The sequence below is a fragment of the Solanum verrucosum genome, unplaced genomic scaffold, assembly GCF_900185275.1.
Source record: "Solanum verrucosum unplaced genomic scaffold, falcon-dt-bn FXZP01000060.1, whole genome shotgun sequence".
NCBI classification, from domain to species: domain Eukaryota; kingdom Viridiplantae; phylum Streptophyta; class Magnoliopsida; order Solanales; family Solanaceae; genus Solanum; species Solanum verrucosum.
In genome coordinates, this window is record NW_026020129.1 from 11,450,445 (window position 1) to 11,465,924 (window position 15,480).

General features: G+C 30.6%; 1 protein-coding gene across 1 annotated transcript; it reads right to left on the minus strand.

Moving 5' to 3' along the window:
* Positions 1-2,191: 2,191 nt before the first annotated feature.
* LOC125826962 (uncharacterized) lies at positions 2,192-7,786 on the minus strand. The gene is made up of 3 exons (XM_049506315.1): positions 7,411-7,786; positions 5,912-6,060; positions 2,192-2,569 (listed from the first exon to the last, which is right to left on the minus strand). Exons 1-3 carry the CDS (start codon positions 7,594-7,596, stop codon positions 2,431-2,433), a joined length of 474 nt encoding a protein of 157 aa, XP_049362272.1. The 5' UTR covers positions 7,597-7,786; the 3' UTR covers positions 2,192-2,430.
* Positions 7,787-15,480: the final 7,694 nt, after the last annotated feature.

The window sequence follows — 15,480 nt, forward strand, 5'->3', positions numbered from 1 at the left end:
TTATATTGTATGATTTTTAAGTTTGTAATATTGAGCTTTGAGAGACTTGCTACTTAATTAATTAATTTGAGCTATTTATGCAAGTACATTTTTGCAGCTTAATTTATGAATATAACAAATTGCTAATAATTTTATTTTTTAAAATTTATATTGTACAGTTTTATCTCTATTTTTATTTTTACACATTTCTCAAGATGGCTTTTAAGGTTGTCAGGTTTTGATTCACTTCAAATGACTGTAAATGACTTAAAAGCCTTGAGCATCTCCTAGGGACAAGGATTTTGGACAATTATTATAATAATGTATATGCTTTTGATTAAATAACAATAATACATTTCACTCTAAAAAATAGAATAGAGAGATTGTTGTTGATAGATTTTCGACACATAACATATTATCAAAATAGGATTCTTTAATCTTAATCAAGATTTAGATTTAATGAGAAGTGAAATGATTTTTCTATCATATTTATTTAAATATTATATTTTATATGATGCGATTTAAATTTCTAACATACATACATACATCACTTAGATTCGACCTAACCTAATCTTTTTTCTGGTTCACCCTCAACAATCCCTATTTATAATGTATTATTACCATTGGCTTTGGAGGCAAAACTTTTTCTCTATTTTTTGAACTAGGAAAAAACATTTTTTGCTCTACAATGTAGAAAAATGTTAAAACACATACTCCTTTACTTTTTTAGAAAAATTCAGTAATTTTGATTTAAATCACGTATATTTATAAAAAAATTCTTTTACAAAATATGTACTTAGTACCCCCCCCCCCCCCCTCCCTTTTTGCCCTCTCCCTTGTTGATCACTCTATATAATGAAGAAAAAGCTGGCCAAATGATAATTGTAGCCAATGCGCATGTTCTTTTATTATTATTATAAAAAACATAGGAAAAAGATCTGACAATCTTTAATTTTCTTTGGTCATAATGTGGGATCCACAAACATTCCCCTCGATAATCGTGCAAAGGAATAATCACTCCCACTTCACTACATTTTTCAATTAATATATTTTTTTTATGAATATATAAATCTTTTGCAAAAAAATCACTCTATTTCCAATCTTTTGATGATGATTAATCATGTTATAATAACTATAGTTCAATCTGAAACAACTTCAAATCAACTATACGAATTTCTCGTGATCATTTTTAAGGATAAGAAGAGTTTTCAGATGATCATATAAATTTTCACGGATCATTACAAGTTTTAATAATAATTCTCTCTCAGGTTCATTTACAGAAATTTTGTTACGACTAGCTCCAATTGTTGAGTCTCCCACATCGGCTAAGAGATATGGGCCCTTCGACTTCTCTTCATATGAGTTTAGGCAATCTTTTCTTTATAAGTTATCTTCTGAGGTTGAGTTAGACTTAGACTCAAGATTCATTCGACATCAATTGACTTCATCGGATGTCTACGAACAATAAAAACATCTATGTTACCGTGATTCAAACAATTTTAATTTCTCCTTACTCTAAATGATAAGCTTCAATCGACTCACATAGTCAATAATGTGAGGTGATGACTCGCGCTTGCCGCTTAGTATTGAATCAAATATTAAATGGTTAAAAGACAAAAACAATACAATGAATGAAAAAAAAAGTCTGCAAATTTTTATATATTTAAATTATTTTACAGTATGCTTTTCTGAAGATTTGTTAATTATTTTTACTAGTGGAGAATAAAAGCCTTAAATGGCTAATTTTTTCCTTTAATGTGTGGGTCGTTTTCTTTCTGGCTATTTTAGGAGGTTTCCCTTTATTTCCCCTTGTGGAAGTTGGATAATAAAAACAACAAAAAGTTTTTGCAACATTTATGAATCTTTTTTATCTCATGAAATTTATGTTATGTTAACAGAAATGCTGCCTTTTTCATCTAAACTTTTCACTTTTTTTCATGAATTAAAACATTTTCTGTTAGTCCTTTTTTGGATTCTGGAAAAGACGAATGACGAAAATAGAATAGAGAGAAAGTTAGAAGTAAAATTTTGAAAATGACATTTTGAGAATTATAATACATAAGTCGAGGGTGACAGATTTATGCCTATTGAAGCTTATAATCTTCACCCGAAACCAATAGTTCGATTAGAGATCAGTACACTTCGATTTAAGGTCATTTCTTCAAATATTATCAAAGCTCATGATCGATACGATTCAAGAATATTGAGTTGCAACACGAAAAATATCATAACTCAATCGATATTCCAGCATTCTCATACAAACAGTTTTTACAAGAAAAAAATATCCACAAAGAGAGAACATGTTGATTTCTTTTACAAAATAATGATATACCCTTTCCAGTTCTTGCATCTGTACAGGGACATCCCAGTTTTACACATGATGCTTAAAAGCAAATCAATTAGTACTTTTTTTCCCTTCTTTCTGTGGTATGTATTCAGTTGAACCCAAGCTCATTGATCTGCATTTATCCCGAAAATACGAACCTTGTGCATATTGGGAAATTTGGCAACGACCAGTACAAAAACTGCGATTGTGTTGAAGAACAGCATGGGGTGTTGATAATCAGTTGTATGGGAGGCTATCAAGTAGCTGCGAAAAGAAACAAGTATGAGAACACCACTGAAAAGGGGATAATAAAGAGGTATAGTAAAATAAAGAATCGTTTTCTATAGAGGGGAAGAAAAAAGAGGATCGTCGGGTAGATGGTGCCACAGGCAAGGTGAATGGCAAACAAATCAACGTCCTACAACATCATTAATACAAAAGTTGCAGTAGTAGTTGGTTCTTGGTACAATAAATGAGAACACCATTGCTGAGCTTCAGCCTTAGCTAGCCTTCAATAATTTCTTTTTTAAGTGACAGTGCATAAGCTAGTGTATCATTAATAAGACCCAGTATTGTTTGATTAGCTACCAAACCGTATGCCTTACATTCACCTCATTAAGAGCCTAGAAAATACTTCAAAATATCTAGGAAAGTAAAACGAGGGGAGAAGAGAAAGTTTCATCACTGATTAAAAAAAAGGATGAAATGAATAAGCAAATGCAGCAAAATTATTTTCGATATACATATTTCAGATAGGGAAGCAATAAACATGCCAACCACAACACCCCAACCCCTCCACCCCAAAGAAAGAACCCACTAGCTCAAACCAAGCCAAATGTGTACAAACTTCCTCCCTCCTACTCCCTTCCCATCAAATCCTGTGAAGCTTATTCTGATGAACCCCTAAAGAAAATTTCTTAAATGACTCGGTAAGAAACCCCATCTCCCAAAGCACAGCCAGAAATTATGTTAAAGAAAGATACATAGAGCAGCCACTTAACCGACATGTTGAAGAAATCAAAACGCAAATATAACATGCTTTGTCTACAACATATTAGTCTCAGAACATTTATATGCATGAATAATGAATTTGACAGTTCATATTGCACTTCATTATCCAAGACAAATTTTCAAAATGTAGAAATTTTTATTAAAAAAAAACTATGCAGCAATGCAAACAAGGCTGTGTGCATAATCCCATAGCATAAATAAAAGACTGACAATAATATCAAGATGCTTAAGTGCTGATTCATCATTTTACTACTTATACGAGCAAAAAGGTGGGCATTTCGTCGAATGCTCTTTCATCATTTTCTTTACCATTTTTATTTCAAGAATTGAACTCTCTATGAGAACTATCTTGTATACAACTCAACTACCTTATGAAACTTGCTCCACTGACAAAATACTACAAGAAAAATCTGTATTTTTTCCCCTTGAATATTGAAAAAGAACTAGTCATCTCTGCAAAATGTGCGCTTTTAGTAGGTGGAAATTAATGTGTAATGCTTTCAAAAGATTTATTATGTGGCCCTCTTTTTTCTTTTTAGACATTCAAAAACTCAAGCCTTATGAGGAGAACCACATTCCAGACCAACTCGATCCTGTTACCCCAGAGACAACTTTCTCACAGAGCAAAGATTAGGAATTTAGACAAACATAACTATGAGTTTCCTCCTTCAATTCCACAAATTTAGCTAATTTTTCCAGGGTCAATGGTATAATTAACTAACTTCTAAAACCTTTGTGATAGCTACTACCAACAGTAATAAAACAAATCATAATTTTTGTGTCATCAAAGGTTCAGTCATTTCTTTTTTTCTTGTGTGTCATAAGTCCATCGAACATTAACTTTCATCAAATGAAAATTTGGCTTATTGCTTTCAGAGGGAAACTGTCTTTTTTCTCGTGGAGCATTTGGGTTCTCAACAAATCAGATGTTATAAGCATTAGTTAGGAACTCAAACCAGTTGTATATTCACCTTAGAGATAAGTTCATTAGTGGCTTAATAGCTGTGCATCCTCAATAATTACTTGTGAAACCTGGCACAATCATTCAACCATGGCATATCTAGATACCTTCTGCAGTCCTGCTGCAATCATAATATGCTAACAGCCTAACACTTTCTCTGAAAGTATCAGAGTTTGGGTTTACCATGTCATGTGTAGGTCTTGAAGTTAAACGGAACCAACTTTCTACTAAACTATAATATGATTAGGGTATATAAATCAACTATGCATCAATCTAAAACTAGCCAGAGTTGGCTAATGAAACACTTAATATCCATTCGTCTCTAATGATGTAAATTAAGGGTTCTCCAGAACTAGAGATTTCTAAATTTTACACTTCCCCTACATGGACATTGACTCTTTGACAACAATTAACCTCAATTCCAACTAATTGGCATCACTCATACAAAACGTATGATTCTATTTTTAATTTTACCTGAACTCACATTAATTCAAACAGATATTTCAACGACTTGAAACATCCATCTTGGCTAACATTCACCCTCATGTAATATTGTTGGTGCCACAACCATTTTATACGATTTGGCCTTCACCTCCATTTCAGTCATCATATTCTATGTGTTAATTCCTCCTTTGTCATGCCATTCACTAGGAGACTGTGAAACCATTCTTTTTACCCTAAAAGAGTCGAAAGAAAAACCAAATATGACACTTTTTTTTTGACATAGCCAAATATGACACTTAATCAGACACATTATCAACTCTTTTCTTTTTTCTTTTGATATGTTAACATGTTGAGTGGTGACATGAACCTACAACCTAAGGTTGAGGTAGAGGTGCTTTCCTCTAGAGCTACCCTCTCTTTGTCCAACACCCTATCCATTTATATGAGGTAACATCTTCAACACTGATTCCTCCATCATCAGTTTTTTTAGTAGTAACAGATTTGATCAATTTGCTCAGGTTGTGGTGATGCTTTGTTGAAGAAGCTATTAAGAATAAGCTTCCATTACAGCCTGTTATGTAAGAATTATATCATATATATTTTTTATTCTTAATAAAAACCCAACCCCTTGGTTTCTAGACCTCCTAAAAGTCAAAGCTTAGTTATGCTAGTGCAATGACAATTTCCACAAACTAGGTTCTTCTTTTTTTGATTTAGTAAGGGAGTTTCATTAAATGACATCAAGAAGATACAGAAAGCAAGCTTGTGTAATTAACACTTGGACTAATATCATTAACCATGGAAGTTATGCATAAACGTAATGCTAATAACATCGATTTGTGAGTATTCCATGATATTTTTTGTCTAGCTGGCTACTACATCTATTTTCTGACTTCTTGGACCGGTAATTGTTAACTTCCCAAATAAGAATAGTGTCGTATAAAATGAACCATTGGAAGTTTAGTTAATCAAGCCTACAAAATCATAGCTTAAGAGCATTACGCCCTCTAATATATATACTCTACCATGATCAGAACCTCTGTTGTAAAGTGCATCACGGTGAAATTTAGAAGCTTTTTCAAGCCAGTTGGTGAGATCATATACACATCAACTACACTTGAAAGCAGGAAATTTGTTCATAGCATTAAAAATGTAAATAGCAATTAACTTGCTGAAAATTGACTACTTACAGCACCACAGGGACAACTGTTAGAAACTTCCTATTGCGTGTAAGCTGCTTCCCACTATCTATCTGCTCCCACCAAGTCAACCTATTGTAGATACCTTGGTCATCAGCAAATGGTGTTCCCTTCTTCCAGTGAAAACATTGATATGTGACCTGAAGATAAAATAGACAATACAAAGGCGTTTGTAAAGACACCTAAAATTTGGAGTATGTACAATTGTGCTCCCTTCTTCCAGTGGAAATTAGTGATATAAGAAATACATATGAATAGAGAAGGCAGAGTCTTTCACAAAGAGATAAAATCCAGAGTAGCTATATAACAAGGTTTCCTCCCATGCTATAACATAAAGGACAGAAGAAAAAAACACAAAACAAAAAAATTGGTACCAAAGAGATGAAGGTAAAGCTCATCAACTAGACTTCGACTGTTCGATATGCCTAAGAATTATGCATACAGACATTTTTCAGGGCATACAACATAGGTAAACAATAATAGTTAATTGCTAATAAACACATGAGACGGGAAAAGCATAGCAAGAATGAGTTAAAAGACGCAAAAAAGGTAATAGAGATAATTAAGCTTTCAAATTATCAATCTTAATAGAATTATTAATCATCCACATCTAAAAAAAATCTCCCAAGTTTCATATGTACTCGTTTCTCTGTACAATAGTGATCAAATAACGAAATAACAAGGAACATCCAGCACACATCATAATTGTCATGAAAATGGCCTTGAACCTAACTCAACTCCAAAAACTAGTTCAAGTGGTGAAAGTTCTCGAAACCAATATAAAGACACTATAACGCAAGATGTCGACCAATATAGGAACAATGGGCTAACTCAATCCTAAAAGGGAGTTCAAGTGGTGAGAATTCCCCAACATTAAAAGAGAATACAGTCCATGAACTCCATACCCTCAACCAATATGAGACTACAGCAATAATGTCTAGTGAAGTCGATTGAAATGGAAAAACCAAATATACTAGACACCAAAAAGGCCATAACTTTCGATACACTTGGCATGTCCAACTATCTAAGACTTAAATCAATCAATCAACAACGCATCAATCACAAAAAGTAAAGCTCAGCTGTATTATTTTCCACTATATCTAGGAATCAAGACTAATACTAAAAGAACTTCAATTCACCACTTCTCCAGCTACTTCCACCAGAATCTCTCACTTCCAAATTGAACATAAACAAATGATCAATGACCCAAAGCTGAACCTAGCTCAAATCAATTCCAAATTGCACTATAAGTCTCCAAATTCCACAGAACCAAAAACCCAGAAAACACTAAACAAACTAGACACGTAATCATAAGAATATCAATCAGCCAAACATTTAAACTGTTATTCCTCTAATCAGAACCATTTAAACAAAAAAAACTAAACTTGATTAAAATTTATCAAAATATGACTACTTTAAAGCAACCCATCATCATTTAACTGCAAAGAACTACTCAATTCCAACCGAATTAAAGGAAATTAGAATCATACGAGAAAATGAGAAAGATGGACGATGGTCCAAGCCATGCCAGGAGAGCAACCAAATACAGAGAGAACAACGAGCCATGAGAAGAATAGAATTAGGATGTAGGTCGTCCATACACCGGGATACGTGAACCACTCAGTATTCCGATTCAGATCCGTTGGCGGAACCGCCGTTACATAATAACTTGCCATACAATAAATTCTTCAAAATTCAATGAAAGTGAGATCCAATGTATAGGAAGATAATAATATGGAGCTTTCGTCGCCCAATTTGATTTGAAGATGAAAAATAATGGCAATTGGAAAATAGAGTTCAAAGTATATTTTTTATCAAAGGAATATGAAACGACGAGCCTATAGCCGGTGGGTTTGGTCGGTAGGATGTCTTGAATTTTTACGAATGTTTGTTTTGCTAAATCAATATTTATTTAGTGACACATGAAGTATTATTTGATTTTAGAGTTAAATAATGAAAAATATATTTAAATTATTAATACCATGAGTTTCATATATCAATTATATATTATTCTTTTATCTACCTAAGCGATGACTTTTTTTATATTAAAAATATATTTTGATGTTAAATATTTATTATCAACCGTCATTAAATGTAGGTAGACCAACTCATAATAAGATGTAATTTAATATAAAAAGAGTGATAGTTAATATGAAACTCAAAAAGTTGATATCTTTAAATAGCTAAATAGGATAATAGAATGAAGTATTAAACTCTGTGAAAAAAGTGTTTACTATTGACTCTTGATTTATTTATTTTTTCTCTTGCCTAAATAATTTGTTTTGTAATTAAGAAAAAATATTACTTTATCGAAAAATATTAAAGAAAGTATACCCAAAAAATGGTTGAAGGATAGTGTTAGAACTGCAGTATGGTGAGTTTGGATCTAAATTAGCTGGTTTACTCTCTTGTTAAACTTCTAGTTAAAAATGTTAATTACTTATCCTTTAAATGTTTTCAAAATTCACGGAATTCGTTGATAATTAACCTAGGTCGACTGATTCGTTTTAAATTTAAAATATTTCTATAGGATCTAAAGTTTGAAGAATAAAGTATTTTAAAAGATGAATTTTCTTAGATATGAATTTCATATTTCTAATTATAAACAAAGGCATTTTATTAGCCGATCGCGTTCTTTATTTGTTTTATGTTCAAATCATGTAAACCGTTTTTTTTTTTGCCAATACCACTCAAAAGATTAAAAAAACATGTGGATTTTGAGAATATTACAAACCAAAAGAACAAAAACTTGTTTAACTCAAATAGACTTATTTAATTTCTATTTGAGTTAATACACTTACTTAATATCACCGCCAAACCAGAAAATGGACCACTTTCTACTTCTAGACTTAACTTTAAATAATTTTCACAAAATGAAAAGGACATTATTTAACTAAGTCAATAACTTTGAGCTATATTTTATTTTAGTAATTTAAAAACTAAAGGTTCTTTAAACCACCCTTAAATTTGATTTGGTACAACAATGGTGGTGGGTCAATTAATTATTATGTGAGGAAAAGATCAATTAATTAGTTGGCAAGTCGGAAACTACATACTTTGTGACCTTATTTAAAGTCAAGTATGAATATTCTATTGTTTCTAATTGACTATTAAACAAAAATATTTAAGTTATTGTGCTTCATATATAATTGGATTAATTATTTCATATGAAATCAAGCTATAGAACGTTGTATCAAATATTAATTTAAACTTGTAAAATACATATTTATTAATGAGCAAATGAACTCGTAATAGTTGTTCAAATAGCATATGCTAGCAAATTGTGGTGCTTACAAATGGGCTGGCTCATATAATGGTTAAAAAACAAAGCCCAATACCAAGCCCAATAGTAGTGCTTATAAGATGGGCTTCCTATTTCGTTCGAAAGGAATTCAACATGTATTGGGTTATACTTGCAATATTGCTTATAAATGGACACCGGATAGGATGATGTTCAGCAACAGAATGGTCAAAAACTTTCCAAGTTCGGAATGTTATGGTAAAACTTCGTTTGAAATGATGTGGTAGAACGTAATGTGCCACTTGAAGGACACGATCCATTGTGCATTTGTACATTCCTTATTTTATGTAGGAATGAAGGTGTTCTTGCCTCGACATTGTTGATTCTGTTTCATCAGAATTCAATCAACATAAATGACTTAGAATCAATAACTCATTATCTAATGAATCTTTTCATTCATAACGATCCTTATATCCCCCGAAAGGTCGGAATCCAATAACAAAAAAGAATACAGTCTTGGTGCAACATAAAATTAAATCACAAATTCAAGCTTTAAAATTAATAACTAATACTTGTATTATAATAGATATCTACATAACATCTATTGAAATATGACCCTTCTTCGTACTATGCTAACACGAGATGTTTTATTCATCGAGTCCACGATGAACCAAGACAAAAAGAAATAGAGGATGTAAGTGATGATGTGTGTGTGATCCCATCATAAGCCTGCAAAGACCATAATTAGCCCCACTACAAACATCATCATCTCAATTAGTGGACCCCCAACTAATTACTTGTGGGCCCCAAGCCCAATAAAAAAAAGTAAACAAAGTCAGTGTCAATTGTCAGTTTTTACTGAGCCCAGTCCCTCTCTTTTTGCCTACATTATAACCGACATTTGACGCCTCGAAAAGCAAAACCGTCCCATATATATTATTTTCCATCCGTCTCAATTTATGTGATACTCCCTCTAATTAGATATAAAATCTTAAAAAATAAGTTTTTTTCTTTAAAATAAAATAACTTTTGTGTCATTATTAGTTTAGTAGATAAGTAATTCAAAATTAAATTATTTTTTATTATTAAAAATATTATTTTTGAAATAAATTAAAAATAAAAACGTATACGGTAAATAGGAACAATGAGAATATATATTCTTGTTTGGTCTGAATTGAGAAACAAATGAAGACTTGTCGAGGTACCACTGGTAGGATTAAAATCATTGATTAAACCTATAATTACTAGATTGAAGCAAAGTAAGATTCAAAGATAGTGGTTAAAAAAATCAAAGAAATAAGATCATAATTAGAATATAAATAATAGTATATATTCACTGAAATCTCATAAATAAAATATGAAAGAAAGGTAGAACATACACAATTTTTTTTCGATAGAGAAACGATTTACGAAAGAATCGAGAAAAAAGAAGTGTATGAAAGAAGAATAAGCAAAATGGTAGACATTCTCTGTAGAGAATATAGGGTTTTGTGTTGTTTGTGATAATGGGGGCCCATTATTTGATGGACCTATCAATTATCATGGGCCTGACACAACCTTGAACTTTGTGACCAATTCATCATTCATTCATTAGTGCCTCACATTAACAACCTACAACACTTTTCTTAATAAATGCCCCTATCTCAGAAAAATCATCTTTTATGGAGTTACAGCTATTTTTTTTTGTGTTAAATAGATATATTTGGTTATAGTTGAGGTGTACAGTAGGATATACTTTGGTGTTAATTGAAATGTTCAATGAAGTGTAAAAAAATCTCATATACTCCCTCCGTCCCTATTTACTTGTCCATATTTCCTTTTTTAGTTGTCTCTATTTAGTTGTCCATTTTGACAAATCAAGAAAGGACAACAAATTTTTTCCTATTATACCCTTATTTACACTTCTTGAAAATTGTAAAAGTGTATGTTGTTTCCCTCCAATTTATTTCACTTGAATTCAAATAAGTGGTTGTAATTTTGAAGTGAAAAGTTGTCATAAGGGTAAAATTGTAACTTCACTGTGCTAATCATTGTTGCCTTAATCTGTGTGTCATTTCTAAAGTGGACAACTAAAAAGGGACGGAGGGAGTACTATAGTAAAATGATTCAAAGTTTATATGCTATTGAAAAAATATAGGATTGATAATCAGAGTCCAGAGCCAAAAGGGCAAAAAAAATTGTTAAAAATTTCAAAAGGGTATATCTAATTTTTTTTAAATCAAAAGGGAAAAATCGGTCCTGACAAAGCGATTTCCCTCTAACACAATGACAAAATCGCGATTTTTAATGAAATTTTTTTTACAAAATTGCTGCCCTAATATAATATATATATATATATATATATATATATATATATATATATATATATATATATATTTATTTTTTTTTTATTTTTTTTTATTTTTTATTTTTTTATTATTATTATTTTTTTACAAAATTGCTGCAGGTGTGTCAGAGGGAAATCGCTTCGTCAGGAGAGATTTTGCCCTTTTAATTTTAAAAAAATTTTGATGTGCCCTTTTGAAATTTTTGACAATTCTTTTTGCCCTTTGGCTCCGGACTCTTGATAATCAAATATCGAAAATAAAGTTAAAAAGTATGCAACACATTTTAAGACGTAAGTAAATAAACATCATTTGAATTGATGGTATACAACATAAACTCAATTAAATTTGATGCACTCATGTATACCTATACCTAAGGGAATCTCATACATAAAAAGTGTAATCATGAAGCAAAAAAAATTAAAGAAGGATTATTCGCCTTTTTTTCTTTTATAAACCATGGCCCAATTTTATTTTATTTTCCTTTTCACCTCTTTATTTTTCTTTCAAATGTCAACCAAAGTCAAGAACTCATGTCAGCTTTTGTTTCCCACATTTTAAAAAAGCAGTGTGGATCCACCATTTAGGGCTATTATATAAACTCATCACTTTTTTAAAATTCAAATTATATTTATAAAAATAGTAAAAGAATAGTGTCAAAATAGTATATATTCATACTACATTTATAATAATGACTCTCAGTAGCAAATATCCCTATTGAAATCATACAGATTTAAGAGTGAAAGAAGAAAATGATAAATCTGTGTTACTTTTTACCAAAAAATAAAAAGAAAAAGTGTGTAAAATAAACAAACTTTAACCAGTTATTATCAATTGATAGAAGAAGTGAATAATATCTGATTTTGTTATAGTGCTCTGTCTTCCTCAAAGAGGAAAATTAAAACCCAAACTGCATTATTTGATAATGACATAATTTTGGATGTGATGTATCAACACTAACGCATCGAATTCTATCAAAATTCTAAAATTAAGTGTGTTTGGACGAGTGTAATACTAAGATGATGGGTAATCCCTTTAATAAGAGTATTTTCTCTTTTAATAGGCTTGATGTTATACAAATACAACTAGCTAAAATTTCAATATAAATATCATATCGAGTTTGAAATCAAAATAAGATGTGACACTTCGTACAATAAGAGTTTTGATAATTGCCAATTGCCGTAAGATAAAAGGAAAGAAAAATATAATGGACCATATATTATATAATATGGTCTGTATCCTAGGTATAACACAGTCTAGTAGGATTTCATTGAGAGGGATGTGTCAACACACTATTTTTTTAAATATTTAATTTAATTATCTTTAATTAACCTCATTCCTAGTCCTTAAAATCATGAACACGTATTAATTTGAAGTCGTCATGGGGTTAATTCCTAATTTGAATTCTAAAGTTATATATCTTTAATTTTTCACTTTATTATCTATATAAAAGATGGAATTCGTAATATTTGTACTAGGTTTAAAGTTTAAATTTTATACATTAATGTAATTACATCAGGTATAAAGTGACTCATAAAGCTTTAATCGATTAATAACCCGATGAAAATGGTAACTAACTTGTTATAACAAATTCATTTCTCATAAGTCATCACATATTTGCTTTGAATGATCAATGATGGCTGAAATGGTTCCCAATGCATCTTGTATTAAAAGTCAAAATTAAATCAACTTCATAAGATCCATGCTAAAACATGCAAAATCAAATATATATTACTATATTCCAAAATATTAGTGTCATTTAAGCTGTAAAGTACAATTAAAGAAAAATAATAATATGAGATGATCATTGTGGTTAACATTTAGCACAACAGAAAAGACTTCTTTTGGGTCCTATGCTTCCTAAAAACTAAAAAGATGAATCTTCATAAAATTTTCAAATATAATTATGTCTTTATTTAACCTAAATATTGGACATATGTATCTTATTCCATATCACTCAAATCTTATCTTTTCCATACATTGTAGAAATATTTTATTTATAGTGGAGAAGTTAATTTTTTTTCTCTAAGACATGGGCAAAATTTAATATAAGTGTTGTGTTATATATAATATAATTTTCGACGAAGGATATTTACCTAATTAATCATCCTTTGGTCTTTATAGATCGATCAGTGTTGATCATTATGATGTTAACTTGACCTAAAATATATAATACGTAGATTGATATCACCTAATAGTGTTGATCATTATGAGGTTAACTTGACCTACAATATATAACATATAGATCGATCACCTAATATTTATTAATAATAATTTGTTGTAACCGGTTAAATTGCATGCATTGTTAGTAGTGAAAACTTATATTTTTGTAAAAGTAGGTCGAAAAAGATAGGAAAATTTAAGATGATTTACCAAAAAGTGAATGAGCTTTATATTTTTTTATTTATTATTTTGCCTTAATATTGAATTATATATGATGGGAATTAGAAAAGACAAAGGAGCATAGAGAACTTTTATGATGCCGTTGACTTAGGTATCAACGGTGATGATGAAGCGTGTGGTGTTTCAAGCAGACATGGAATCATAAGCCTTGTTACCCCCTTTTTCTTTTGCGTTTGATATTCGTATTGAAATTTGATTAATCCAGATTAATTTCAATAATATTGCAGAATTCATTTTTCGAGTGGCGCTAACATAATCCTTTTTATTCTCAAAACTTGAATTCGAGACCTTTGATTGATTAAGAATAATGAATCTTAACCATACAACACAATTCATGCTTGATATAAAGGCCTTTGTTACCTAAAGATGAAGGGTTCTGATTTGATCAATAAAATTTGCTAAAGAATAAATGGAACCCAACCTTTTTAATTTGTGGGTCTTATTTTGATTCTCTTGTTTAGGCAACTACCCACTAAATATTTGGTAAGGCTGCTAGTTAGGGTTACTTATTATTGCCATGTAGAGTGACAAGGATGTTAAAGTTATATATGTTGAGTAATGCTAATATTCTGTCTATGTCAAGGTTCATGCGATAAATATTAGAGATGACATATATATATAGCTAGATTGAATATAATACGATTCTTTGTCGATTTATCATAATTTGCATATTGTCACCGTTCTAAAATGTATATTTTTTTCTTTGTTTGTAGCTTTGAAATGAATATTCTATCATATTAACTAGGTCGAATATAGCATGCATGAAGTTATACCGATTATTAAGACTTGCATTTTACAATTTACCAACTATGATTCCTCTTGTTGCCATCTCTACCGCTCAACTTAAGGGTATTTTAGTTTAAATTTTTTGTTAAATTGAAAAAGGATCATTTTCACACAAATGTCATCAAAACAGATGGATAATATTTAAATACTAACGCAAAAGTAACTAACTCGCTCTTTGAAAATCACCCGATAAAGGTACACCTTTACTACCAATAGAATATAACTATTGACCTCTATGACAAAATAAATCACAAAAAGATTACCATTAGCCAATTGATAATTGAAAAAGTTGATTTGGGTTAACAAAAATTGGAGATCAATTAGATTTGGGTGTGCTTAAAGTGTTAATTAAATACTTAGTGAAGAGTAGATTTTGGGTAAGCATCAAAGTGGCTAAGTCAATATTCTCAAACTATATAGATCAATTAAGATGTTGCATTGGGGACCAATATATATATATATATATATATATAGTCCCTTTTATAATAAGTTGTGCACTAGAGTCTTCTTTTGTATCATGACAAATATAATACATGTTCCCTTTATTAGATATTGTGAACATTGGATACCCTATAATACAAACTTTCTATTCCCTTTTCCCCTTGATGGATGGATTTTTCCTTAACCTTGAAAAGAAGTGGCATAGTACTACTGGACACTTGTATGGAAAGTTCAGCTTACTTGTTCTACTTTTTTTCAGTCTAGTGTCTGATATTTATTTTAGATCGGATCCAATTAAACCTTTTCAGTCTGAACATAAGTATTTTCTATTAAAAGCGATTTTGTTCTCAAAACTAAGTTAAAGA

Bases quoted from the DNA above. Each gene is read 5' to 3' on its own strand.
- LOC125826962 (XM_049506315.1), bottom strand. From the start codon at position 7,596: ATGGCAAGTTATTATGTAACGGCGGTTCCGCCAACGGATCTGAATCGG. The intron at 6,061-7,410 runs GTATGATTCTAA...TTTTATCTTCAG, and splicing joins TCCATCTTTCTCATTTTCTC to GTCACATATCAATGTTTTCA. The intron at 2,570-5,911 runs GTAAGTAGTCAA...TTCTTTTCGCAG, and splicing joins ACAGTTGTCCCTGTGGTGCT to CTACTTGATAGCCTCCCATA.